Genomic DNA, 26,777 nt, shown 5'->3' with positions numbered 1-26,777 from the left:
GTGCAACCTGAAACCCTCAAAGAGCCACTTGGGCCCATTTCCCACCGAAAAGAAAACACCGGGAGTCACAACAGCTGGGTGGGCGTGGCCAACTCGACGTCACTCACTCCCAGCCAGTCACATGACCCACCCACCCCAGTCACGCCTACCCAGGTTTTGTGGCTCTCGGTGTTTTCTTTTCTATGGGAAATAGGCATCTCCCTCTCTCTCTCTCCATCCCATCTCTCTTTCTCTTTTTCTCTATCCCCCTCTCTATTTCTCTTTCTCCCTCTCATCTCTTTTTCTCTATCCTCCTCTCCCTATCTCCCTCCCTCTCATCGTTCTTTCTCTCATCTTTCTTTTTCTCTCTATCTCCCTCTCTCTCTCGTTTCTTTCTCCCTCTCATCTCTCTTTCTCTTTTTCTCTATCTCCCTCTCCCTCCCTCTCTCATCTTTCTTTCTCTCATCTCTTTTCGTTTTTCTATCTCCCTCTCTCTCTCATTTCTCTTTCTCCCTCTCATCTCTTTTTCTCTATCTCCCTCTCCCTGCCTCCCTCCCTCTCATCTTTCTTTCTCTCATCTGTCTTTTTCTTTTCTAGTTTCTAGGCTTTTTTTCAGGCAGCCAGCAAGCACTCTGCTGCCCATTGGGAGACTAAGATAGATCTAGTGCTTGCTGGCTGCCTGAAAAAAAGCCTAGGAACTAGTGGATTGGGATTTCACTGAACTAGGGCTGCATAAAAATCTTGGTTTACGTAGGAAGAACCTGGCTAAAGAGAAATACACATAAAGGCCTACGAAAAGAAAACAAAACATATATATATATATAAATGCTTTCTTCTCTTATTGTAGGTTTGTGTGTGAATTTTTCTTCAACCAGGTATTTTCCTACGTAAACCAAGTTTCTCAAATTGCAGCCATAGGCTCAGTGAAATCACATCCACTATCCTAGGCTTCTTCAGACAGCAAGCAAGCATTTTGCTGCCTATCGGGAGACTAATACAGATCTATTTCGGACTGATCGGTCCTCATCAGTTAGCCACACCCTTACCATGTGTCCCCTTCCCGTAGAGGATAAGTATTTGCTTTCTTCTCTTATCGTAGGTTTTTGTATGTATTTTTCTTAATCTATATTAGTCTCCCGATAGGCAGCAAAATGCTTGCTTGCTGTCTGAAGAAGCCTAGGATAGTGGATGTGATTTCACTGAGCTATGGCTAAAAACTTGGTTTACGTAGGAAAATACCCGGCTGAAGAAAAAATACATACATACATACATATATATATATATATCGAGGAAAGCCAATCTTTTTATGGCGAAGGCTGGCAGAAGGCAGGAAGAAAACGGGAAGGGAGGCTTTTATCCCCTCCCATCGCTGCGTCTGCCCAATTCCATTAGAAATTCAGGCCGAGGAGGAACGTTGGGAAGAGTCCAGGTCTGACAAAAAAGAAACTGAGGCAGGGAGCCAAAAGGAAAGAGGGGAGGGGAGAGTGAGTGGCACCCTTGGCACAAAGGGCCCTTAATGGCTGGCTGACTTCCTGGGATCCTCAGCCCAAGAGATGCCACGCTTGGTGTTCAGGCAAACTCTCCGTCCTTCTTCGTCTTCCTCTCCATTCGCAGGCACACCGCCTCCTTCTGCGAGGGAGGAAGCGCCGTTCGCCGTCTATGTCACTATCCGAACCGCGCACTGGGATGTCAGTGGCCGAGGGATTCCCTCCGATGGAATCCCACCGGATCGAAAACGCCACTCCCGTTGGAGCTTCCAATAGAAGAGAATAATCTCTCTACCTCGGGGTGGAACTGGGGGGGTGTGTGTGGTGGGGGGGCTTGGTTGCCCTCTGAGCAGTGGTGAAATCTAAATTTCTTTCCTACCGGGTTCTGTGGGCGTGGCTTGGTGGGGTGGTGGTGTCATGTGACTGGGTGGGCGTGGCTATGTAACCATGTGGCTGGGGGATCAAAAGACAGAACTTCGCTAACTATGTCCTGCTGGAGCGGGGTTGGACTAGATGACCTCCAGGTCTTTTCCAGCCCTGGATTATCCTCTGAAGCTGTGGCTAGTGCCAGATTTGTAGTCCTTGGTTCCTCTCCTCTTTCTTCCTTCCTTCCTTCCTTCCTTCCTTCCTTCCTTCCTTCCTTCCTTCCTTCTTCCTTTCTTTGTTTCTTCCTTCCTTCCTTCTTCTTCTTTCTTTCTTCCTTCCTTCTTCCTTTTTCTTTTTCTTCCTTCCTTCCTTCCTTCCTTCCTTCCTTCCTTCTTTCTTTTTCTTTCTCTCTCTCTCTCTCTCTCTCTCTCTCTCTCTCTCTCTCTTTCTTTCTTTCTTTCTTTCTTTCTTTCTTTCTTTCTTTTTCTTTCTTCTTTCTTCCGTCCTCTTTCTTTCTTCTTTCTTCCTTCTTCTTTCTTCCTTCCTCTTTCTTTCTTTCTTTCTTTCTTTCTTCCTTTCTTTCTTTTTCTTTCTTTCTTCTTCCTTCCTTCTTCTTTCTTTCTTCTTTCTTTCTTCCTTCCTTCCTTCCTTCCTTCCTTCCTTCCTTCCTTCCTTCCTTCCTCTCTCTCTCTCTTTCAAAAACAGGACCCCCCCCCCGTTTTTTGCCTACACCCCCCTTTTTTGCCAAGCAGGCTTCAAGCCAAGCCTGCTGGGAGCAAAAGTGGACCCCCCCCATCCCTGTTAAAAAAAGGGCTCCGACGATCGCGCGGCATAGCTGTGATCGTCGGAGCCTTTTTTTTTTTACTTTTTAAAAGCATTTTTTACTACCTATTCACCCGATACGGTAGTAAAAAAATGCCTAAAAAGTAAAAAAAAAAAAAAGTTCTGACGATCGCGGGTCGCTCAGCTGATGGTCGGAACTTTTTAAAAACATTTTTTTACTACCAGTTTGGGCCACCTAGCTAACATCATCAATGCTAGACAGGAAGGGGAGAAGAGGAAAGGAGGAGGAGGAGGAGGAGGAGAAGAGAGCTGTGGGGTCCTTGGTGCTCTCTGAGCTGGGCTGTTTTCTGGCAGACGTTTTATTACCCAGCCAGGTAACAACATCAGTGCCAGAAGAGAGTGCGGTGTGGAGGAGGAGGAGGCCAAATTGCTGAGTGCCCAAAATATAGTCACATGACCACGGGAGGGTGGTGAGAAAGTGGCCATCAAAACCTTGGATCGTAAGTGCCTTTTTTCGGAGTCAGCTATAACTTCGAAGGGTCACTAAGTGACTGGTCATAAATCAAGGACCATCGGTTCGGCCCAGCCCCCTCTTTTTTTAAAAAAATAATAATGGTTCAAACAACGCCATTGTAGGTATACGAGACGGGTTCTGAAAATATTTAATTGTTAAATTAATTATTTAATTTATTAAACCTTAATTATTAAATTTAATTTAATTAAGGTTTAATGTTTAAACCTGGTTGATAAAACCCAAATAGTTTGCTTCTCTTTGCCAGCAGGGAGACGGAGAGCGCGGAGGGGCTGGGGAGAGAGGCCGGATCTTACCAAGTGCGAAGAGCCGTTGCTGGCCATGGCCGGGAGGTTGGCCCACCGCTCGTTCTCCAGTTCCTCCATCACTTGATTCATTGCACTTTTCAGCCAGGTGTCCACCGAAACGCCGATCTGCTTCAGGAGGTCGAGGCGAGCTTCGGCTTTCAACTTTATGATCTAAGATGACAGAAAGAGAGAGAGAAAAAATATAATAAATAAAGAGAGAGAGAGAGAGAGAAAGAGAGGGAGGGGGAGAGAGAGGGAGGGAGGGACAGAGAGAAAGGGAGGGAGGGAAAGAGAGGGAGGGAAGGAGAGAGAGAGAAAGAGAGGGAGGGAGGGGGGAGAGAAAGAGAGGGAGAGAAAATGGGAGGGAGAGAAAGAGAGAAATGAGAGGGGGAGAATGAGAGAGGGAGAGAGAAAGATAGGGAGGGGGGGAGAGAGAGGGAGGGAGAGAGAGGGAGGGAGGGAGAGGGAGGGGGAGAGGGAAAGAGAGGGAGGGGGAGAGAGAAAGAGAGGGAGGGAGAGAGAAAGAGAGGGGGGAGAGAGGGAGGGAGAGAGAGGGAGGGAGAGAGAGAAAGAGAGGGGGAGAGAGAGAGGGAAGGAGGAAGAGAGGGAGAGAAAGAGAGGGAGGGACAGAGAGAAAGTGAGGGAGGGAGAGAGAGAAAGAGAGGGAGGGAGGGAGAGAGAGAGGGAGGGGGAGAGAGAAAGAGAGGGAGGGGGAGAGAGAGAAAGAGAGGGAGGGAGAGAAAGAGAGGGAGGGGGAGAGGGAGGGACAGAGAAAGAGAGGGAGGGGGAGAGAGGGAAGGGGAGAAAGAGAGGGAGGGAGAGAAAGAGAGGGAGGGAGAGAAAGAGGGAGAGAGGGAGGGAAAGAGGGAAGGAGAGAGGGAGAGAAAGAGAGGGAGGGAGAGACAGAGGGTTTGATTTTTATTCTGCATTTATTCTTGCTTATGAATAATTCAATGCAGCACACATAACTAATTCTCTTTGTTTTCCCCACAACAATCCTGCGAGGTGGGTTAGGCTGTGAGAGAGGGACTGGTTGTGGCAGGGGAAGGATTCTGCAAAATCCCCATTCCCACCCCAATCCGGGGGCCAGCCAGAGGTGGCATTTGCCGGTTCTCCAGAACTGCTCAAAATTTCTGCTTACCGGTTCTCCCGAACCGGTCAGAACCTGCTGGATTTCACCCCTGGCTCCCACCCACTCCAAAGATCTTACCGACAACGGTATCAAGAAAAATCAAAGGACAACTATGACTTTTTTTTTTTTTTTTTTTTGGGACCGAGACTATTTCCGTTCAGGAATCACGTTCAGGCTGAGATGAATTGATATGCAAAAACGGCTCCATAATTTTTCTCGCGTTTTCCGTGGGAAACTTTCCTGCTAAAAGTGAACCCCCGGAAGCCAGGAAGAAAGATTCCATCGCTTGGCCAGCACATATTTTACGCAGGGACCGAGGGCCGCCCTACTGCAAACTAGATTACTTTTAGATCTAAGGGGAATGCACGGGAGGACCGAGGAGCAGAGGTCAGAGGAAGTCTTCCTGGGAAAGAGCACAGACAATTGACTTTAGCCCCGGAGCCGATTTTTCAATATTGCTTAATCGCTGATGCATCGGATACGTGACTCGAGATCTCCCCTTGGTGGCCCGTTCCCACGGGACACGCTTTTCCACGGAGGGCAGAATAAATAGGATCCTGGCCCACGTAGGAGGGAATCCGTGCCACAACTGGCTCGCAAAGTTTAAGAAAACAAAAAGAAAAATCCTGGATAGCTCTGCAGACTAAAAGCACTGTTATTAACATCAGCTTTCTGCAATTAAAGTAAGTTCGAATCTCGCCAGGCTCAAGGTTGACTCAGCCTTCCATCCTTTCTAAGGTAGGTAAATTGAGGACCCAGTTTGTGCGGGCAATAAGCTGACTTTGTATAAAATATACAAAAGTATGAAGGCTGTTGCTTAACGCATTGTAAGCCGCCCTGAGTCTCCGGAGAAGGGCGGCATATAAATCTAATTAAAAAAAAAAAAGAAAAGAAAGAGAAAGAAGGAAAGAAAGAAGGAAAGAAAGAAAGAAAGAAAGAAAGAAAGAAAGAAAGAAAGAAAGAGAAGCTGACTTTGTATAAATATATACAAAAGTATGAAGGCTGTTGCTTAACGCATTGTAAGCCGCCCTGAGTCTCCGGAGAAGGGCGGCATATAAATCTAATTAAAAAAAAAAAAGAAAAGAAAGAGAAAGAAGGAAAGAAAGAAGGAAAGAAAGAAAGAAAGAAAGAAAGAAAGAAAGAAAGAAAGAAAGAGAAGCTGACTTTGTATAAATATATACAAAAGTATGAAGGCTGTTGCTTAACGCATTGTAAGCCGCCCTGAGTCTCCGGAGAAGGGCGGCATATAAATCTAATTAAAAAAAAAAAGAAAAGAAAGAGAAAGAAGGAAAGAAAGAAAGAAAGAAAGAAAGAAAGAAAGAAAGAAAGAGAAGCTGACTTTGTATAAATATATACAAAAGTATGAAGGCTGTTGCTTAACGCATTGTAAGCCGCCCTGAGTCTCCGGAGAAGGGCGGCATATAAATCAAATAAAAAAAAACAAAAACAAAAACTAACAAGTAGATGGAACTGGGTGCAAATACGGACGAGCCGAGCGCCACCCTAAAAGCTGCAGGTTTATCCATCCGCCGGCCTTCCCAATTTGCAAACGCTCTGCAGGAGCTCTGATTACACCTCCCATGATCCCCAGCCAAGCTATAATAAACGCTGAAGAAATAGGGGCCAATTTTTAGTCCAATAAATCTGGAAGGAGATTTTAAGACTCTGGAGCATTTTTGTTTTTTTAAAGGGGACAAAAGCCATTTTCTGCTTCCGTGTGCCACCATGTATGAAAAAAAAAAAAAACCCTGCATGGGAAGACAGGATTAATAGTAACGTGCCATTAAACGGTGCTGGAGGCTCAGCAGACTGATAGCATTGTGATTAACGCCAGCTGTCTGCAATTACTGTAAGTTCGAATCTCGCCAGACTCAAGGTTGACTCAGCCTTCCATCCTTTCTAAGGTAGGTGAAATGAGGACCCAGTTTGTGGGGGCAATAAGCTGACTTTGTATAAATATACAAAAGTATGAAGGCTATTGCTTAATGCACTGTAAGCCGCCCTGAGTCTCTGGAGAAGGGCGGCATATAAATCAAATTAAAAAAAAAATAAAATTAAAGTACGCCTTATTTGCTCCTGCCAGTTAGTCCCTCAATTGTGGTTTCAATCATATTGGCACTACTAGGTTGCACCTGGAAAGTAGCGTGCAGGGGTGAAATGCTACTGGTTCGGACCGGTTCGCCTGAACCAGTAGTTAAAAAATGCTACCGGTGAGATGGCCGACAGAGCAGGGGTTGGTTTCTGGGGGGCTCCGTTCACCCGCCCGGATGTCACCACGGACGCTCTGTGCATGGACAGAAGCGCCGTGCGAGCGCTCACAGTTTCGAACCAGTAGCAAAGGTAAGTGAAACCAACTACTGTGACAGAGCTGTTAATCTACCTATGAGAACCGTACGGTGGCCTTCCTTGCACTTCTACAATCTCCTTCTGTACATAAAAACTCAAGACACACATTTGGCCTGTAAAACATTAACTGGCAGCTATAGATGGCAGCCAAATGTAGCCTTAAATAAGTACAATTTTGTTGGGAGTAGTTGGGGGGGGGGTCAGAGACCCTGCCACAATTATCAAAGAAGAGAATGTTCTTCCAGAAAATGCCCAGAGAGAAAGACGGAGAGAGAGAGAGAGAAAGAGAGAGAAGGGAGGAAAAAAAGAGAAAGAAAGAGAGGGAGACAAGAGAATGAAAGCAAAAGAGAGAGAAAGAGACAGGGAGAGAAGGGAGAGAGAGAAAGAAAGAGAGAAGAGAAGAAAAAAAAGAAAGAAAAAGGGGGAGACAAGAGAATGACAGCAAAAGAGAGAGAAAGCGAAAGAAAGAAGTGAGAAAAAGAAAAAAAAAGGAGAGAGACAACATGAAAGAGAGAAAAAGAGACAGGGAGAGAAGGGAGAAAGAGAGAAGAGAAGAAAAAAAGAAAGAAAAAGGGGGAGACAAGAGAATGACAGCAAAAGAGAGAGAAAGAGAGAAAGTGAAAGTGAAAGAAAGAGAGAAGTGAGAAAAAGAAAAAAGGGGAGAGAGACAACATGAAAGAGAGAAAAAGAGAGAGGGAGAGAAGGGAGAAAGAGAAAGAAAAGAGAGAGAAAAAGAGAGGGAGAATGAGAAGACAGAGAAACAGAGGAGAAAAAGAGAGAAGGGAAAAAGGAAAGTGAAAGAGAGAAAGAGAGGAGAAAAAGAGAGAAGGGACAAAGGAGAGAAAGAGGGAAAAGGAGAAGAAAGGGAGAGGGAGGGAGGGAGGGAGGAGGAGGAGGAGGAGAGAAACTGTTGGCTTGTCACAAATGTGATATCTCAGTTCCCTATAAATAGTCTCCCAGGGAACCTTTGGAGATCACACATTTTATCTGAGAAATTGTGTTTTCCACTCCCCAGAGAGCAAGCCAAATTTTATTTCTTTCTGTATTGCTGCTCCTTCTCCCAGAGGGGCAGAAACCTTGACAATAAATCTACTGTTTCTCAACCTTCGTGACTTTTAAGATGGGTAGACTTCAACTCCCAGAATCCTGCCGGCCGGGAAAGTTTGAGAAACGCTGCAATAAATCCTCACCATTAAAGCAAATTGTGCTCGGGAGGAAAGGAATGCAAAAATTAAGAGCATATGTCATTTAAAACAACAACAATCACCACCAGAAATGTCAAAAGATGGAGGCCAAAGGGGTCCTGCTGTAATCCTGGAATTTTTTTTTCTCTTTTTTTAGGTCCCAAATTTTTTATTTAGTTTACCAAAACAAAATTGGGGGGTGGGGGGGGGGGGAAAGTGGAGAAAGCAGAGGAAAAAAAAGGGGGAAAGTGTAGGGAGTAGCATTAAGGATCTAACCAACCGATCAAAAGCCATTTCTTACCTCGGCTTTGCGAATATTCTCCCTGGTTTCGTCGATCTTCTGCTCCAGCTCCGCTCGGTTCTGTTCGGTCGCCACCGGCCCGTGGCACTCCAGCTCGTCCAGGGTCTGCCGGTAAAGAGGGAGCAGAAAAATATTTAGCATTTGGGAGAGGAAATCGAGCTGTTGATATTGGAAGAGATTCAGAAATTGATCGTTCGCTTCTTAAGATGGCATTCCTTTTCTCTGGGAGTTCTAGGAGATGGGTGCCGGTCTCTGGGACTCCCCCACCCCACCCTCGCACAAAAGCAAGAAGCCAGGGAGGGGGGGCTGGGCTGGGAGAGGGGGGGGCAGGCCTACAAGCTTCCAGGGACCCCCCAATGGCTGGAAGGGGATTGTAACTTGGGACTCCTCAGTCAAGGAAGGAAGGAAGGAAGGAAGGAAGGAAAGGAGGGGAGGAAAGAAGGGAAGAGGGTGTGGAGAAGAGAGGAAGGAGAAGGGAAGGGAGGGAAGAGGCAAAGGAAGGAAGGAGAGGGCAGGAGAGGAGGAGAAAAGGGAAGGAAGAAGAAAGGAAGAGTGTGGAGAAGGAAGGAAGGAAGGGAGGGAGGGAGGGGAGGAAAGAAGGGAAGAGAGTGTGGAGAAGAGAGGGAGGGGAGGGGAAGGGAGGTGAGGGGGAAAGGAAGGAAGGAGAGGGCAGGAGAGGAGAAGAAAAGGGATGGAAGAAGAAAGGAAGAGTGCGGAGAAGGAAGGAAGGAAAGGAAGAGAGTGTGGAGAAGAGAGGAAGGGGAGGGGAAGGGAGGGGATGGGAAAAGGAAGGAAGGAGAGGGCAGGAGAGGAGAAGAAAAGGGAAGGAAGAAGGAAGGAAAAGTGTGGAGAAGGAAGGGAGGAAGGGAAGAGAGTGTGGAAAAGAGAGGAAGGGAGGGGAGGGGGAAAGGAAGGAAGGAAGGAGAGGCGAGGAGACGAAAAGAAGGGAAGAAAGAAAAAAGGAAGAGTGTGGAGAAGGAAGGAAGGAAGGAGAGAGGAAGGGAAGGAGGGGAAGGAAGAAGGGAAGAGAGTGTGGAGAAGAGAGGAAGGGGGGAAGGAAGGAAGGAGAGGAGAGGACAGAAGAGGAGAGGAGAAGAAAGGAAGGGAAGGAAGGAAGGAAGAAGAAAGGAAGAGTGTGGAGAAGGAAGGAAAGGAAGGGAGGGAGGAAGGAAAGGACCAAAGTCATCTGAGTTTTCTTGGCTCATCAGGGGTTGAATGTGAATCTCTCCGAGGCAAACACTTTCACCTCCGTGTCATGTTGGCTTCTCCACCCCAATTTCTTCAGCCTGGTGCCTTGCATAGAAGCAGGATTCCAAATCCCAGCATCCCCTGCCTGCACAGACTTACCCGCTGGCTGTGGACGATGTTTTTGTGTTCCCGGGCGACGCGAGTCGCCCACTTTCTGGCTTCCTTGTTCAAGCTGTGCTCTTCGGTCGTCCCCGTCTCAGACTCCAGTTGCCGACTCTGAAATACAGACACGGAAAACAAGAAGAGCGTGAAGGGGTGGATTTCTTGGACCAAATCCCTCTGCTCTTTCCAGAGTCACCTGATTTCTTTCTTTAATTATTATTTTCCGGCCCTCTAAACAAAAGCTTTTCCCAGTTTCTTGCTATCTGCAGTTCCGAATAACAAGACAATGTCAAACACAGGAAAAACCTTGTTTGTTCACGACCTTGAGTGGCTGGAAAAGGAGGAGGGGAACAGAGAGAGAAAGGGGGGGAAATGGAAAACTGAACAATTTGTTCTTTTTGGGGGGAAAACAACAGGGAGGGAGGAAGAGAGAGGGAAAGAGAGAGAGAGAGAGAAAGGGAGAGAGAAAGAGAGAAAGAAAGAAAGAAAGAAAGAAAGAAAGAAAGAAAGAAAGAAAGAGGAAGGAAGGAAGGAAGAGGGAGGGGGGAAATACAGAGAGGGAGGAAGAAAAAGAGAGAGAAAGAAAGAAAGAAAGAAAGAAAGAAAGAAAGGGACAGGGAGAAAGAAAAGGGCAGGGAGGGAGAAACAGGCGAGGAGGGGAGGAGAGGAAGGAAGGAAAGGTCACGGGAGGGATGGAGGGAGAAAGGAAAAGAAAGAATGAAAATGAGAAAGAAAGAAGAAAGAGACAGACACAGGAAGGAAGGAAAGAAGAGAGAGGGAGAAAGAAAGAAAGAAAGAAAGAAAGGAGAAAGGAGAAAGGAAGGAAGAAAGAAGGAGGGAGGGAAATACAGGGAGGGAGGAAGAAAAAGAGAGAGAAAGGGAGAGAGAGAGAAAGAAAGAAAGAGAAAGGACGGAAGGATGGAAGAGGGAGGGAGGGAAATACAGGGATGGAGGAAGAAAAAGAGAGAGAGAGAGAGAAAGAAAAAGAAAGGAGAAAGGAAGGAAGGATGGAAGAGGGAGGGAGGGAAATACAGGGTGGGAGGAAGAAAAAGAGAAAGAGAGAAAGGGAGAGAGAGAGAGAGAGAGAGAGAAAGAAAGAAGGAAAGAAAGAAAGAGAAAGGAAGGAAGGGAGGGAGAGAAATACAGGGAGGGAGGAAGAAAAAGAGAGAGAGAGAGAAAGAAAAAAGAAAGAAAGAAAGAAAGAAAGAAAGAAAGAAAGAAAGAAAGAAAGGGGCAGGGAGAGAGAAAGAAAAGGGCAAGGAGGGAGGAACAGGAGAGGAGCTGAGGAGAGGAAGGAAAGGTCACGGGAGGGATGGAGGGAGAAAGGAAAAGAAAGAATGAAAATGAGAAAGAAAGAAAGAAGAAAGAGAGAGACACAGGAAAGAAGGAAGGAAGGAAAGACGGAGGAAGGAAGATAGAGAGGGAGAAAGAAAAAAAGAAGAGAGAGAGAAAAAGAGAAAGAAAAGAGAGAGAAAAGAAAAAGAAAGAAAGAAAGGGAGGGAAGGAAGGAAGGACAGATGAAGGAAGATAGAGAGAAAGAAAGAAAGAGGGAGGAAAGAAGAGAAGAGAAGAAAAGAGAAGAGAGAAGGGAAGGGAAGGGCCTGCACGATTAAAGATGGCTTACTTTTCAATCCAACTGAGAGTTCTGTGACACATTACCGAGTCATTTTAGAAGCCGCAGAAGGGATCCCTTCTTGCCACAGGCGAAAAAGATAATCTGGGCAGCATTAATGCTCAGAGATCCAATCTATGCCTTCCGCAGGGCGTGTGCCCCAAAGTCCCCGTTTTACAACCCACAACAGATCGGGTGAACGCCCGAAACAACACAAAAGGGTTTTTTTTTGCGGAAATCCCGACATACTTACCAACCCTGTCCATGCATTTATACCCCAAAGAAAAAGTGTGTGTGTGGGGGGGGTTTAGACCCCCCCTCCCGTCCCATCCCCCCACACTCCCACCCCGTCAAGCACATGCGATGGGAGTCTCGGTGTTCAGCTCGGGTCAGACAGCCTGGTTTCTCACATCACGAACTCGGCGGCCATCGAGAAAGGGCCGCGTGATGCGACAGCCACATCTTTGGCACATACGAGCCGACCGAAAGGGGAGCTCTCGAAAGAGACGAGGGAGGGAGGAAGGGAGAGGGAGAGCAGCATTCCAACCCCAAATTCCTGAATATTTCCCAAATAATAATAATAATAATAATTGTGGAACAACCAAGTGCAGAGAGAAAGCCACACAACAGCAGCAGCGGGTGCCGGGAAATTCAGACAGCGAGTTTTCGCAGGACAAAGGAAGTAGAAAGTCAAACCTCCTGTCTTAATAATTGTTGGCTTCTGTCTTCTTTGTGCCAACAAACTATCTTGCACAGGCAGGTGTGAAATATGTCCTAAAACAAAAGAGGAACGTCTCACACCTAAACCCGGTCTCGGGAAGGGTCGAATTCTTCACGGGAAGAGCAGTAGGAGTCTCCAACAGTGGCCCCTTTAAGAGCTGTGGACTTCCCCCCCAAAAGGGGGAATTCTGGGAGTTGAAGTTCCGCAGCTCTTAAAAATGGCCAACGTTGGGCGCCATATCGCTTTAAAGCATCTACTAGGTAGTCCTCGACTTACGACCACAAAGGAGCCGGAAACATTTCATATTGTTAGGCGAGATATTTGCTCAGCGAGTTTTTGTCCCGTTTGACGACCATTCCTGCCACCGTTGTTAAGCGAATCGGTGCAGTTGATAAGTTAGCCGCCTGGCGGTTAAGAGGAACCTGGCTTGCCCACTGCTGGTCAGAAGGTCGCAAAAGGGGATGGCGTGACCAGGGCCACGGCAATTGTCGTATTTATGAGTCAGCTGGCAAGCGTCCGAATTTTGATCATGTGACCACGGAGATGATACAACGGTTGTTAAGTATGAAAAACGATCACAAATCCCTTTTTTTCCCAGTGCTGTTGTAACTTTGAACGGTCGCTATAAACAAACGGTTGTAAGTCAAGGACTACCTCTACCAAATTGGCAAAGGTGCGGCTGTTTCAAAAAGCCGACAAAATTTCTGGGGGAACCCATCGTATTAATAAGCTGGCGAATCGCAGGAATTCCCTGTAGGCAGAAACCCGTAGCTGCGTCTAAATCCAATTTGCTTCAGTGAATTATAAGAGCATGGCATTTCTACTTGTGGATGAAGCAACCCACATTTTAAAAGGAAAATATCTTAATTTTTAAAAAATCATCTGCATGGGCTAACTTCTTGACCTGGATGAGATGGCTTGATTTAACAGAATAACAGAGTTGGAAGGGACCTTGGAGGTCTTCTAGTCCAACCCCCTCTCGAGTAGGAGACCCTATCCAATCTCTTCTTAAAAGTCTCCAGTGTTGAAGCACCCACATCTTCGGGTGGCAAGTTGTTCCATTGACTGATTTTTCTCACTGTTAGGAATTTTTTTCCTTAACTCTAGTTTGCTTCTCTCTCTCTCTCTCTCTCCCCCCGATTAACCCTTCCTTCCGCTCAACAACCACACACTGTCTAAAATTGCGAGATTCGGAAGTGCAAACCGCTTTTCAAACGTTTTGTCTTTTGGCTCAGCTAGTCTTTGGAACTACCATTCCACCGTTGTGCAACAGAAAGTTGCGTCAGCAACATTTCCGAGAGAGGAGAACACTGAACAGATAAGGGAGAGACTGAAATACCCGTGCTAACTATAAATTACATTTTTCCACCGCAAGACTTCCAGCTTGACTTTACACTGTGAACACTGCGGGGTATAAAATAGAATAGAATAGAATAGAATAGAATAGAATAGAATAGAATAGAATAGAATGGAATGGAATGGAATGGAATGGAATGGAATGGAATGGAATGGAATGGAATGGAATGGAATAGAATAGAATAGAATAGAAGTAAAGTAAAGTAAAGTAAAGTAAAGTAAAGTAAAATATATATATAAAAAAGTAAAGTGCAGTGAAGTAAAATAAAATACAATATATAAAAAAGTGAAGTGAAGTGAAGTAAAAAAAATATATTAAAAAAGTAAAGTGAAGTGAAGTGGTGAAATAAAGTAAAGTAAAATAAAATTAAAAATATATAAAAAAAAGTAAAGTGAAGTGAAGTAAAATAAAATAAAATATATAAAAAAGTAAAGTGAAGTGAAGTAAAGTAAAATAAAATAAAATATATAAAAAAAGTGAAGTGAAGTGAAGTAAAATATATTAAAAAAGTAAAGTGAAGTGAAGTAAAGTAAAATAAAATATATTAAAAAAGTAAAGTGAAGTGAAGTGGTGAAATAAAGTAAAGTAAAATAAAATTAAAAATATATAAAAAAAAGTAAAGTGAAGTGAAGTAAAATAAAATAAAATATATAAAAAAAGTAAAGTGAAGTGAAGTGAAGTAAAATAAAATATATAAAAAAAGTAAAGTGAAGTGAAGTAAAATATATAAAAAAGTGAAGTGAAGTAAAATAAAATATATAAAAAAAGTGAAGTGAAGTGAAGTAAAATAAAATATATAAAAAAAGTAAAGTGAAGTGAAGTGAAGTAAAGTAAAATAAAATAAAATAAAATAAAATAAAATAAAATAAAATAAAATATATAAATGAATGAGCTTTGGTGGCGCAGCGGACTAAAGTGCTGTTAAGTAGCACTTAGCTGCCAGCTGCCTGCAATTACTACGAGTTCGAATCTCACCAGGCTCAAGGTTGACTCAGCCTTCCATCCTTCCGAGGGAGGTAAAATGAGGACCCGGATTGTGGGGGCAATAAACTGACTTGTATAAAAAAGAACACCGCTTAGGGGGGGCCGAAAGCCCTAATAATTAAGCAGGTATATAGAAAAAGTATGAAGGCTATTGCTTAATGCATTGTAAGCCGTCCTGAGTCTCTGGAGAAGGGCGGCATATAAATCGAAATAATAATAATAATGATAATAATAATAATAATAATAATAATAATAATAATAATAATAGGACACCTTAACAGTTAACTTAGGTCCTTGGTTAGGACTCGAGCTGCTGAGCTATTAACCAGCCTCAAAGGCTGTGAATCTCACCAAAGATTAACCAATAATAATAATAATAATAATAATAATAATAATAATAATAATAAAAAAAAAAAAAAAGTAAAGTGAAGTGAAGTGAAGTGAAGTGAAGTGAAGTGGTGAAATAAAGTAAAGTAAAATAAAATAAAATATATAAAAAAGTAAAGTAAAGTAAGGTAAGGTAAGGTAAGGTAAAGTAAAGTAAAGTAAAGTATATAAAAAAAGTGAAGTGAAGTGAAGTGAAGTAAAATAACCTACAGTCTTGCAGAAGCTAAACTGAACACTCACACCGATGGGTGTGTAACAGGCCGTTTTGTGGGACATCCGACACCCGAAAGAAGGGGATTGGTAAACAGTGCAAGAGATTTCTTCAAAAGTTAGTGGAATGGGCACTGATTTGCTGAGGTGTAAAGATTAACTAAACAGATGTTGGTTTATTACTGAATATGAAGCCGATGTTGGGTTAATACAACACGGAGTGTTTTCCTAACATTGCAGAAGCAGCTGTTGGCCGGCCAGCCGGCCCTTAACCAGGTTGGAGAGTTCAAACAAGCAAAAAAATACCTGCAAAGAGAAATGGGACAGGTGGAGAATGAGGTGCTACAAGCTACAGTTTTCCAATTTGTGTTTCTTAATGTCCTAGCTCAGGGGCATTTGGTAACGTTAAGGTACGAGGACGTCAATGTTTGGTCTAGTGGTTAAAGTGGTAGCCTAGAAACCAGGAGACGGTGAGTTCTAGTGCCACCTTAGGCATGAAAACCAGCTGGGTACTTTGGGCCAATCACTGGGAGATGGTGAGTTATAGTTCCGCCATAGGCATGAAAGCCAACTGAGTACTTTGGGTCAATCACTGGGAGATGGTGAGTTATAGTTCCGCCATAGGCATGAAAGCTACTTGGGTACTTTGGGCCAATCACTGGGAGATGGTGAGTTCTAGTCCCGCCATAGGCACGAAAGCTAGTTGGGTACTTTGGGCCAATCACTGGGAGATGGTGAGTTATAGTCCTGCCTTAGGTAGGAAAGTCAATAAAATTACAGAAAAGTTCTGGAATTTATGCTGGCTGGGAAATTCTGGCAGCTGAACTCCACATGTCTTCAACTTGCCAAGTTTGAAAAAATCCTGATTTTAGCATCTCCAGATTCTGCTCGCCAACATATTAGACAGAGGGACAAAATGTCAGGCCAAATAAAAACTTGTAAACAGGATTCAGCCTTGGGAGAATTATTCACAAGAAAATGGCGTTTCTCACCTACCTTCCCAGAAATACAAAATCTGAGACAGAAACTCTACACAGGGAAACAGCAGCTGAACCCGTGGGGTTTTTTTTTTTTAATTTAAAAAAATAAATTGTAGAAAATCCTGAACAGAAACAAGCATTTATGGCTTGCCAAATATCAGGCCATTAAAAGAAAACTTCTATCCATTGGCTGGGAAAGAAATGAAGTGGAGTTACTGTACAGTTTGGTGACACCCATCCACGTTGCTGATCCAAATGTAGATATATGGGGAGGGTACGAGTTATTTATAATTCGTAAAAACCCTGCCACTCAAAAGGGTACTGTTGAATTTATTGCCTGCGTGGTCTTCTCACTCTGAATCTCAGTTTGTTTGTTTTTTTAAAAAAAGGAATTCTTTAGTGTTTTTTAAAAAAGCTTCTGGAACTTGCTGAATTTTTCCGAAGGAAGGAAGGAAGGAAGGAATTAATTCTCCATCTACCCCAGAAAAGAAAGAAAGGAATTCTCCCACCTACCCCAGAAAGAAGAAAAGAAAGAAGAAAGAAGGAAAGAAAAAGAGAGAGAGAGAGAAAGAGAGAGAGAGAGAGGAGGGAGGGAGGAATTCTCCGAAAGAAAGAAAGAAAGAAAGAAAGAAAGAAAGAAAGAAAGAAAGAAATTCTCCCATCTACCCCAGAAAGAAGGAAAAGAAAGAGAGAGAGAAAAAGAAAGAAAGAGAGAGAGAAAGAAAGAAATTCTCCCATATACCCCAGAAAGAAGAAAGAAATAAGAAAGAAGGAAAGAAAAAGAGCGAGAGAGAAAGAGCGAGAGAGAGAGGAGGGAGGAATTCTCAGAAAGAAAGAAAGAAAGAAAGAAAGAAAGAAAGAAAGAAAGAAAGAAAGAAATTCTCCCATCTACCCCAGAAAGAAAGAAGGAAAGAAAAAAAGAGAAAGAGAGAGAGAGAGGAGGAATTCTCCCAACAAAAGAAACAAAGAAATTTTTCCATCTACCCCAGAAAGAAGGAGAGAAAGAGAGAAAGAAAGAGAAAAAAAGAAGAAAGAAGGAAAGAAATAAAGAGGGGGGGAGAGGGAGGAATTCTCCCAACTACCTCAGAAAGAAAGAGAGAGGGGGGGGGAGAGAGAGAGAGAGAGAGAGAAATTTTCCCATCTACCCGAGAAAGAAGGAAAGAGAAAAAGAGAGAAAGAAAGAAAGAGAAAAAAAGAAGAAAGAAGGAAAGAAATAAAGAGAGGGGGAGAGGGGGGAATTCTCCCAACTACCTCAGAAAGAGAGAGAGAGAGAGAAAGAGAGAGAGAGAGAGAGAGAGAGAGAGAGAGAGAGAAATTTTCCCATCTACCTGAGAAAGAAGGAAAGAGAAAAAGAGAGAAAGAAAGAAAGAGAAAGAAAGAAGGAAAGAAATAAAGAGAGAGGGGGGGGACAGGGAGGAATTCTCCCAACTACCCCAGAAAGAAAGAGAGAGAGAGAGAGAGAGAGAGAGAGAGAGAGAAAGAGAGAAAGAGAAAGAAGAAAGAAAGAAAATATGAAAGAAAGAAAATAAGAAAATTAGAAGGGTCAAGTATTCTTGGTTCAACAATAGAAAACCAGAAAAAAAAGGGGGGGGGCATAAAAGACCCCCTTGCCTTTGGCTTTCCTGTGCCAACTTTGGCGGCAGCTGCATTTAAGACCTGGAGTTTTCCACAGGGGCTACATTGAGGTTTAAAGGGAAGCTGAAGAAAGCATCTTTGAAGGAAGGTTGGCAACCATTCTACGGGCTCCACTGTTGGAGGATAAATGTAAATATATATTTTTTAAAGCTCTCTCTCTCTCTCTCTCTCTCTCTCTTTTTGGTCAATGAGTGCCTTCACAACCTTGTTGATCCAACAGAATGGGGTGACTCATGCCCACGTAGAAGAAATCAGCTTTAGGGAAAACATTTGGGGTTCCGTCTGATTTAGTGGCTACCTTCTGAAGAGACCTGCAGGGTAGAAAAAGGAAGCATAGGGAAGGAGGGAAAAAAAAATCCCTTTTTTTGTTTCCACCCCCCCCCCATAAAAACCAGAGTTTGCTTTGCCGCAATGCTTCTCTAAAGTTTACAGAGATCAGTTTCAAGGAACGGGAAGCTATAAAAAGATTTCGGGCAGTTCAATTTAGACACGGATAAGAGACTAAAAATTAAGATAAGATTTAAGATAAGAGACAAGAAATCAAAAGGCGCTTGCTCCTGGGGAGGAAAGCTCATGGCAAATCTAGACAGCGTATTAAAAAGCAGAGACATCGCCCTGCCAACGAAAGTGCGTATAGTCAAGGCGATGGTTTTCCCAGTTGCAATGGATGGCTGTGAAAGTTGGACCACAAGGAAGGCTGAGAAGGCCAAAGAATGGAGGCCTTTGAACTCTGGTGCTGGAGAAGACTCCTGCGAGTCCCTTGGACTGCAAGGCGATCTAATCGGTCGGTCCTAGAGGAGATCATCCCTTACTGCTCTTTAGAAGGCCAGATCCTGAAGAGGAAAATCAAATCCTTTGGCCACCTAATGAGAAGGAAGGACTCCCTGGAGAAGAGCCCAATGCTGGGAACGATGGAGGGCAAAAGAAGAAGAAGGGGACGGTAGAGAAGGAGGTGGCTGGATGGAGTCACGGAAGCAGTCGGCGTGAGCTTCAATGGACTCCAGAGGATGGTAGAGGACAGGAAGGCCTGGAGGAACGTGGTCCATGGGGTCGCGATGGGTCGGACACGACTTCGCAACTAACAACAAGGAGACTTCATAACTCCTTTCTATCATCGTGATTGTAATCATGATCATCTCTTAGCCACTGTCTGTCCGTTGCAGGATGAAGGCCTCTTCTCGCCTTTTTCCAACCCTGAGTTTTCTTTGGCCAATTGGAACTTCCATACTTACTGATGTCACCCCTCCATCTTGTTCGGGGTCTCTTTCGTGGGGGCTTTTGATCCAGTGGGATCCGTTCTAGGACTGCCTTGCTCCACCTGCCTTGGTCAGTGACCGGCCGGTTTTCACTGCAAATTCTTTTATTCTCTTGATGGCACCGTATTCGTTTGTTCTCTAATAATCCACGTGCGGGTCTTCCTATCTTGTCTTGGAGATGCCCAGCGTGCATCTTCCCTTTATAGAAGACGCCTTTATATATCTTCTAGCGAAAGAATGAGTCACCAGTTCCCTCCTGATTTGAAATGAATCACAGTGCAGAGAAGAGCAACGAAGATGATGAGGGGACTGGAGGCTAAAACATGCCAAGAACGGTTGCTGGAATTGGGTAATAAAGGTAAAGGTTCTCCTCGCACATAGCTGCTAGTTGTTCCCGACTCTAGGGGGCGGTGCTCATCTCCGTTTTAAAGCCGAGGAGCCAGCGCTGTCCGAAGACGTCTCCGTGGTCATGTGGCCGGCATGACTCAACGCCAAAGGCGCACGGAACGCTGTTCCCTTCCCGCCAAAGCTGGTCCCTATTTTTCTACTTGCATTTTTTACCTGCTTTCGAACTGCTAGGTTGGCAGAAGCTGGGACAAGGAACGGGAGCTCACCCCGTTATGCGGCACCAGGGATTCGAACCGCTGAACTGCTGACCTTTCGATTGACAAGCTCAGCGTCTTAGCCCCTGAGCAACCGTGTCCCTATTGGAATTGGGTATGTCTAGTTTAATGAAGAGAAGGACTAGGGGAGACATGATAGCAGAGTTCCAATATCTCAGGGGCTGCCCCAAAGAAGAGGGAGTCAAGCTGTTCTCCAAAGCCCCTGAGGGCAGGAGAAGAAGCAACGGGTGGAAACTAATCAAGGAGAGAAGCAACCTAGAACAAAGGAGAAATTTCCTGACAGTGAGAGCAATCAACCAGTGGAACTACTTACCACCAGAAGTTGTGGATGCTTCATCACTAGAGGTTTTCAAGAAGAGACTGGACAACTACTTGTCTGACATGGTATAGTCCTGCTTGAGCTGGGGGCTGGACTAGAAGACCTCAAAGGCCCCTTCCAGCTCTATTCTGAACTGATTTGGATATATCTAGTCTAGAGAAAAGAAGGACCAGGGGAGACATGATAACAGTCTTCCAATATCTCAGGGGCTGCCCCAAAGAAGAGGGGTTAAATTTATTTTCCAAAGCACCTGAAGGCAGGAGAAGAAGCAATGGGTGGAAACTATTCAAGGAGAGAAGCAACCTAGAACTAAGGAGAAATTTCCTGATATTTAGGACAATTAACCAGTGGAACAACTTGCCTCCAGGAGTTGTAAATGTTCCAACACTGGACGTTTTTAAGAAGAGACTGGACAATCATTCACCTGAAATAGTATAGGGCAGGGGCCTCAAACCTTGGCAACTTTAAGACTTGTGGACTTCACAAGCTGGCTGAGGAATTCTGGGAGTTGAAGTCCACAAGTCTTAAAGTTGCCAAGGTTAGAGACCTCTGGTATAGGGTTTCCTGCCTAAGCAGCAGGGGGCTGGACTAGAAGACCTCCAAGGTCCCTTCCAGCTCTATTCTGAACTGAACTGAACTGGGTATATCTAGTCTGGTGAAAACAAAGACCAGGGGAGACATGATAGCAGTCTTCCAATATCTAAGGAGCTTCCACAAAGAAGAGGGGGTCAACCTGTTCTCCAAAGCACCTGAAGGCAGGACAAGAAGCAGCGGATGGAAACTAATTGAGGAGGGAACCAATCCAGAACTAGGGAGAAACTTCTTGACAGAACAACAATTAACCACTGGAACTGCTTGCCACCAGAAGTTGTGAATGCTCCAGCACTGGAGGTCCCCAAACTTGGCAGCTTTAAGACTTGTGGACTTCAACTCCCAGAATTCCACAGCCAGCCATGAATGATAGAGTTGGAAGAGACCAGAAAGGTCATCTAAGTCAGGGGTCTCCAACCTTGGCAACTATAAGACTTCAATTCCCAGAATTCCACAGCCAGCCATGAATGATAGAGTTGGAAGAGACCAGAAGGGTCATCTAAGTCAGGGGTCTCCAACCTTGGCAACTTTAAACCTGGTGGACTTCAACTCCCAGAATTCCCCAGCCAGCCATGAATGATAGAGTTGGAAGAGACCAAAAGGGTCATCTAAGTCAGGGGTCTCCAACCTTGGCAACTATAAGACTTCAACTCCCAGAATTCCCCAGCCAGCCATGAATGATAGAGTTGGAAGAGACCAGAAGGGTCATCTAAGTCAGGGGTCTCCAACCTTGGCAACTTTAAGACTTCAATTCCCAGAATTCCACAGCCAGCCATGAATGATAGAGTTGGAAGAGACCAGAAGGGTCATCTAAGTCAGGGGTCTCCAACCTTGGCAACTATAAGACTTCAATTCCCAGAATTCCACAGCCAGCCATGAATGATAGAGTTGGAAGAGACCAGAAGGGTCATCTAAGTCAGGGGTCTCCAACCTTGGCAACTTTAAGCCTGGAGAATTCTGGGAGTTGAAGTCCACAAGTTTGAAAGCTGCCAACAATTTCAACGTTAGGCTACCTTCTGCGGAGTGGACAAGGTTGAGTTACTCTTTTTTTTTTTTTTAAAAGCGCCTTCCACTCAACTCCCATCTCCAATCTACAGACGGTCATTTAATACCATTTAGTAGGCGGAAAAAAATGGACCAAAACAGGAAAGGACAAATGTTCGAAAATGTTTGTGCAAGCTCTTTGGGACGTTGATCTTGCCAACATCTATGGTGGTTGATGGCTGTTTTTTTTTTTTTTCTCACAGGATCACATGCTGCTTAAGGAAGGGGCCACCGTCTCCGATCAGGAAACACAAAAAACGCAAGCCAATTTCCTCTCGTTCCCGGCCTTTGCAAATTATGCTTATCTTTGCATTAGTGGGCATAATAATAATAATAAATGTTCTGTAGCTTGCAATTATTTTTGCAGAGTGGGGGGGGGTCTTCTGACTCCAAGCGCATCCTTCCTGAATTAGCTTTGTGTCTTCGTGATGAGACTCGCTAAGGGTAGCAGATCCTTTCTGGGGTGAAATTTTTGCAAAATTGTTTCTGCTGGGCTAGGCCGATAGCGCCCACAGCCCCTGCATTTAATTTTTTGAAGATGGGTTTATTTTTATCCCGTCTTTATTACTTCATAAGCAACTTAAGGTGACAATCATATGTAATAGCCCTTCCCTTTTCTCCACCACAACCCTGTGAGGTAGGTTGGGCTTTTATCCCTAGGGAAGGACTAGAACTCACCGTCTCCTAGTGATTGGCCCAAAGTCACCCAGTCAGCTTTCGTACGTAAGGCAGAACTAGAACTCACCATCGCCTGGTGATTGGCCCAATGTCACCCAGCCAGCTTTCATGCCTAAGGCAGGACTAGAACTCACCGTCTCCCAGTGATTGGCCCAAAGTCACCCAGCCAGTTTTTATGCCTAAGGCAGGACTAGAACTCATCGTCTCCTGGTGATTGGCCATCCAGTCAGCTTTCGTACCTAAGGCGGGACTAGAACTCACCGTCTCCTGGTGATTGGCCCAGAGTCACTCAGCTGGCTTTCATATCTAAGGCAAGACTAGAACTCACCGTCTCCTAGTGTTTGGCCCGAAGTCACCCAGTCAGCTTTCATACGTAAGGCAGAACTAGAACTCAGCATCGCCTGGTGATTGGCCCAATGTCACCCAGCCAGCTTTCATGCGTACGGCAGGACTAGAACTCATCGTCTCCCGGTGATTGGCCCAAAGTCACCCAGTCAGCTTTTACGTTTTAAGGCAGGACTAGAACTCACCGTCTCCTGGTGATTGGCCCAGTTAGCCAGTCAGCTTTCATGCCTGAGGCTGGACTAGAACTCGCCATCTCCTAGTGAGTGGCCCACAGCCGCCCAGTCAGCTTTCGAGCATAAGGCGGAACTAGAATTCACCATCTCCAGGTTTCTACCCTAGTGTCTTAACCATTAGACCAAACTGATGATAATCAAACATTTAACTGATGATAGTCGAACATGAAGCTGTAAAATCTGTATCTTAGGTTCTCATCTTGGAAAGCCAAATAAATCACTGAGCACAGAAAAAAAAAATAATCAGAATTTCCCAGATCAAGAACCACAAATTGTGGACCTTTGGGCCTGAAACTCTGCACGCTAGTGAGGCGTATTAAAAATGCCTAGGAAGAAGTATTTGATGTTAACATTAATTATTGCTTCAATTGCAATGAAGGAGGACATTTTTTTTCCCCCTGTAGAAAAAATAAGTTTTGATTTCAAGTGAGGTCAGCAAGGTTATGCAGTAAACAGATGATGATCCCAAGCCGGCACGACGCCCAATGAAAATAATCATGCAATATTCCATGGAAAAGCGAGCAAGCAACTTCCATATAATGAAATGAAAATGACGGTGGCCAAATGCATAACAGTTCTCCGTTCCTACTTCCTAGAAATCACATTATTAATGTGCCCGGGAAAAAAAAAGACAGCACAGCCTATTTCTCATTCTGCAGACTTCTCCAGAAAAAGACTTCACGGAAGGAAATGAAATATTAAGAGAGAGAAACGTGGGACTTCCAAACAGAAGATCCTCAACTTACGGCCACGGTTGAAACCAAAAAATTTCCATCGCTAGGCCAGGGCGGTGGTTAAAGTGATTTTAAAAGCCTGATTTTACGACCGGGTTGGCCAGGGTTGTTAAGCTAACGGCTGCCGTTGTTAAGCGAAGCACGTGGTCGTTAAGCAAATCCATCTTCTCCCACTGAAGGTCGCAAAAGGGGGGAATCACGTGACCCTTGGCCAGTTGCCAAGCGCCTGAATTTTTGGATCGTGTGGCCGCGAGGAATGCTGTGACGGTCGTAAGGGTGAGGACCGACCCTAAATCACTGTTTTCAGTGTCGTTTTGAAAGTCGCTAAGCAAAGGGCCGTAAGCGAGGACTGCTTGGATGAGTCCTCCGCCTGTCTCGTTTTGCGTCAATAATGTTAGTCGTCGTTTGGTCCACCTGACGTTTAAGCAAGGAAATCGAGTCCTTGCAATGTCTGAAAGCGAATCCTGGCTGCGAAAGTTGATCCCAACTCTTGATAGGTCCGTATTGATTTCAGGACCTCTTAAATTTCCTTTCTTTTGTATTTCCTAGGCCGGGTTTTTGCAACCTTAAGAGGTGCGAACTTCCAACTCCCAGAATTCCCTAGCTAGCATTTGTTAGCTGGGGGATTCTGGGACTTCTGGGATGTCCACATCTCTTAAAGTTGCCAAGGTTGAAGAATATCCAAATATCTCGTGCCAAATCCCAGCGTTTCACTTGGACTCCGAAGAGGCAAGGGAGTTTTTGCAGGCCCTTTTATCTGAAGAGGTTTAGAAGGACGGACCAATGAGAAAATTCACATTTTATCTAGTCCATGGGCTGGATCCATCACACGTTTAGCCCAGCTGTTTTTCAATATTTGGTAGGAGGCTGTTTTGTTTCCATATTTTACTTCTGCCTTTCTTAAATGTCCTCCTTCTCCTCCTCTTCCTCCTTCTCCACCCCTTCCTCCTCCACTCCGCAAACCCCATTCCCTTCAAGCACTGATGATGTTACCTAGTTGGGTAATGAAACGTCTGCAAGAAAAGCACCAAGCTCAGAGAGCAACAAGGACCCTTCTTCCTCCTCCTCCTCTCCACAAACCTCACTCCCTTCAAACACTGATGATGTTACCTAGTTTGGTTATGAAATGCCTGCAGGAAAACAACCAAGCTCAGAGAGTACCAAGGAGCCCACAGCCCTATCCTGTCCTCCTCTTCCTCCTCCTTTTCCTCTTCCTCCTCTCTGCAAACCCCACTCCCTTCTAACACTGATGATGTTCCCTAGTTGGGTAGTGAAATGCCTGCAGGAAAACAACCAAGTTCAGAGAGCAAAAAGGACCCCACGGTCCTCCTCCTTCTCCATCACCAATCATCATCCTCTTCCTCTTCCTCCTCCTCTTCCTTTTCCTCTTCCTCCTCTCTGCAAACCCCACTCCCTGGTAACACTGATTATATTCCCTAGTTGGGTAAAGAAATGTCTGCAGGAAAACAACCAAGCTCAGAGAGTACCAAGGAGCCCACAGCCCTATCCTGTCCTCCTCTTCCTCCTCCTTTTCCTCTTCCTCCTCTCTGCAAACCTCACTCCCTTCAAACACTGATGATGTTACCTAGTTTGGTTATGAAATGCCTGCAGGAAAACAACCAAGCTCAGAGAGTACCAAGGAGCCCACAGCCCTATCCTGTCCTCCTCTTCCTCCTCCTTTTCCTCTTCCTCCTCTCTGCAAACCCCACTCCCTTCTAACACTGATGATGTTCCCTAGTTTGGTTATGAAATGCCTGCAGGAAAACAACCAAGTTCAGAGAGTACCAAGGAGCCCACAGCCCTATCCTGTCCTCCTCTTCCTCCTCCTTTTCCTCTTCCTCCTCTCTGCAAACCTCACTCCCTTCAAACACTGATGATGTTCCCTAGTTTGGTTATGAAATGTCTGCAGGAAAACAACCAAGCTCAGAGAGTACCAAGGAGCCCACAGCCCTATCCTGTCCTCCTCTTCCTCCTCCTTTTCCTCTTCCTCCTCTCTGCAAACCTCACTCCCTTCAAACACTGATGATGTTACCTAGTTTGGTTATGAAATGCCTGCAGGAAAACAACCAAGCTCAGAGAGTACCAAGGAGCCCACAGCCCTATCCTGTCCTCCTCTTCCTCCTCCTTTTCCTCTTCCTCCTCTCTGCAAACCCCACTCCCTTCTAACACTGATGATGTTCCCTAGTTGGGTAGTGAAATGCCTGCAGGAAAACAACCAAGCTCAGAGAGCAAAAAGGACCCCACGGTCCTCCTCCTTCTCCATCACCAATCATCATCCTCTTCCTCTTCCTCCTCCTCTTCCTTTTCCTCTTCCTCCTCTCTGCAAACCCCACTCCCTGGTAACACTGATTATATTCCCTAGTTGGGTAAAGAAATGTCTGCAGGAAAACAACCAAGCTCAGAGAGTACCAAGGAGCCCACAGCCCTATCCTGTCCTCCTCTTCCTCCTCCTTTTCCTCTTCCTCCTCTCTGCAAACCCCACTCCCTTCTAACACTGATGATGTTCCCTAGTTGGGTAAAGAAATGTCTGCAGGAAAACAACCAAGCTCAGAGAGTACCAAGGACCCCTTAATACTCCTCCTCCCTTCAAACATTGATGATATTCCCTAGTTGGGTAAAGAAATGTCTGCAGGAAAACAACCAAGCTCAGAGAGCAAAAAGGACCCCACAGTCCTCCTCCTTCTCCATCATCAATCGTCTTCCTCTTCCTCCTCCTCTTCCTCCTTCTCCACCCCTTCCTCCTCTCTGCAAACCCCACTCCCTTCTAACACTGATGATGTTCCCTAGTTGGGTAATGAAATGTCTGCAGGAAAACAACCAAGCTCAGAGAGTACAAAGGACCCCTTAATACTCCTCCTCCCTTCAAACATTGATGATATTCCCTAGTTGGGTAATGAAATGCCTGCAGGAAAACAACCAAGTTCAGAGAGCAAAAAGGACCCCACAGTCCTCCTCCTTCTCCATCATCAATCGTCTTCCTCTTCCTCCTCCTCTTCCTCCTTCTCCACCCCTTCCTCCTCTCTGCAAACCCCACTCCCTTCTAACACTGATGATGTTCCCTAGTTGGGTAGTGAAATGTCTGCAGGGAAGCAACCAAGCTCAGAGAGCAAAAAGGACCCCACGGTCCTCCTCCTTCTCCTTCTCCTTCTCCATCACCAATCATCGTCCTCTTCCTCTTCCTCCTCCCTGCAAATCCCACTCCCTTCTAACACTGGTGATGTTCCCTAGTTGGGTCATGAAACATCTGCAAGAAAAACACCAAGCTCAGAAAGTAACAAGGACCTCAACAGTCTTCCTTCTCCTTCTCCATCACCAGTCCTC

At 45.0% G+C, this 26,777-nt stretch overlaps 1 protein-coding gene across 4 annotated transcripts in view; it reads right to left on the bottom strand.

The window, feature by feature from the left end:
- The window catches only part of FCHSD2 (FCH and double SH3 domains 2), a 171,608-nt gene that overhangs the window by 15,619 nt on the left and 129,212 nt on the right, over window positions 1–26,777 (bottom strand). For all 4 annotated transcript variants that reach the window (XM_060682736.2, XM_060682734.2, XM_060682733.2 and 1 more), the window contains 3 exons: window positions 9,745–9,861; window positions 8,398–8,502; window positions 3,444–3,605 (listed from right to left, as the gene is read on the bottom strand). In XM_060682736.2, the coding sequence (XP_060538719.2) occupies window positions 3,444–3,605; window positions 8,398–8,502; window positions 9,745–9,861 (384 nt within the window). The remainder of the gene's footprint in view (window positions 1–3,443; window positions 3,606–8,397; window positions 8,503–9,744; window positions 9,862–26,777) is intronic.

The sequence above is a fragment of the Pantherophis guttatus genome, chromosome 5, assembly GCF_059756535.1.
Source record: "Pantherophis guttatus breed Tessera chromosome 5, ASM5975653v1, whole genome shotgun sequence".
NCBI lineage: Eukaryota > Metazoa > Chordata > Lepidosauria > Squamata > Colubridae > Pantherophis > Pantherophis guttatus.
Note: the sequence above shows the minus strand (reverse complement) of the source record. Positions and strands in the feature narration are given on the sequence as shown.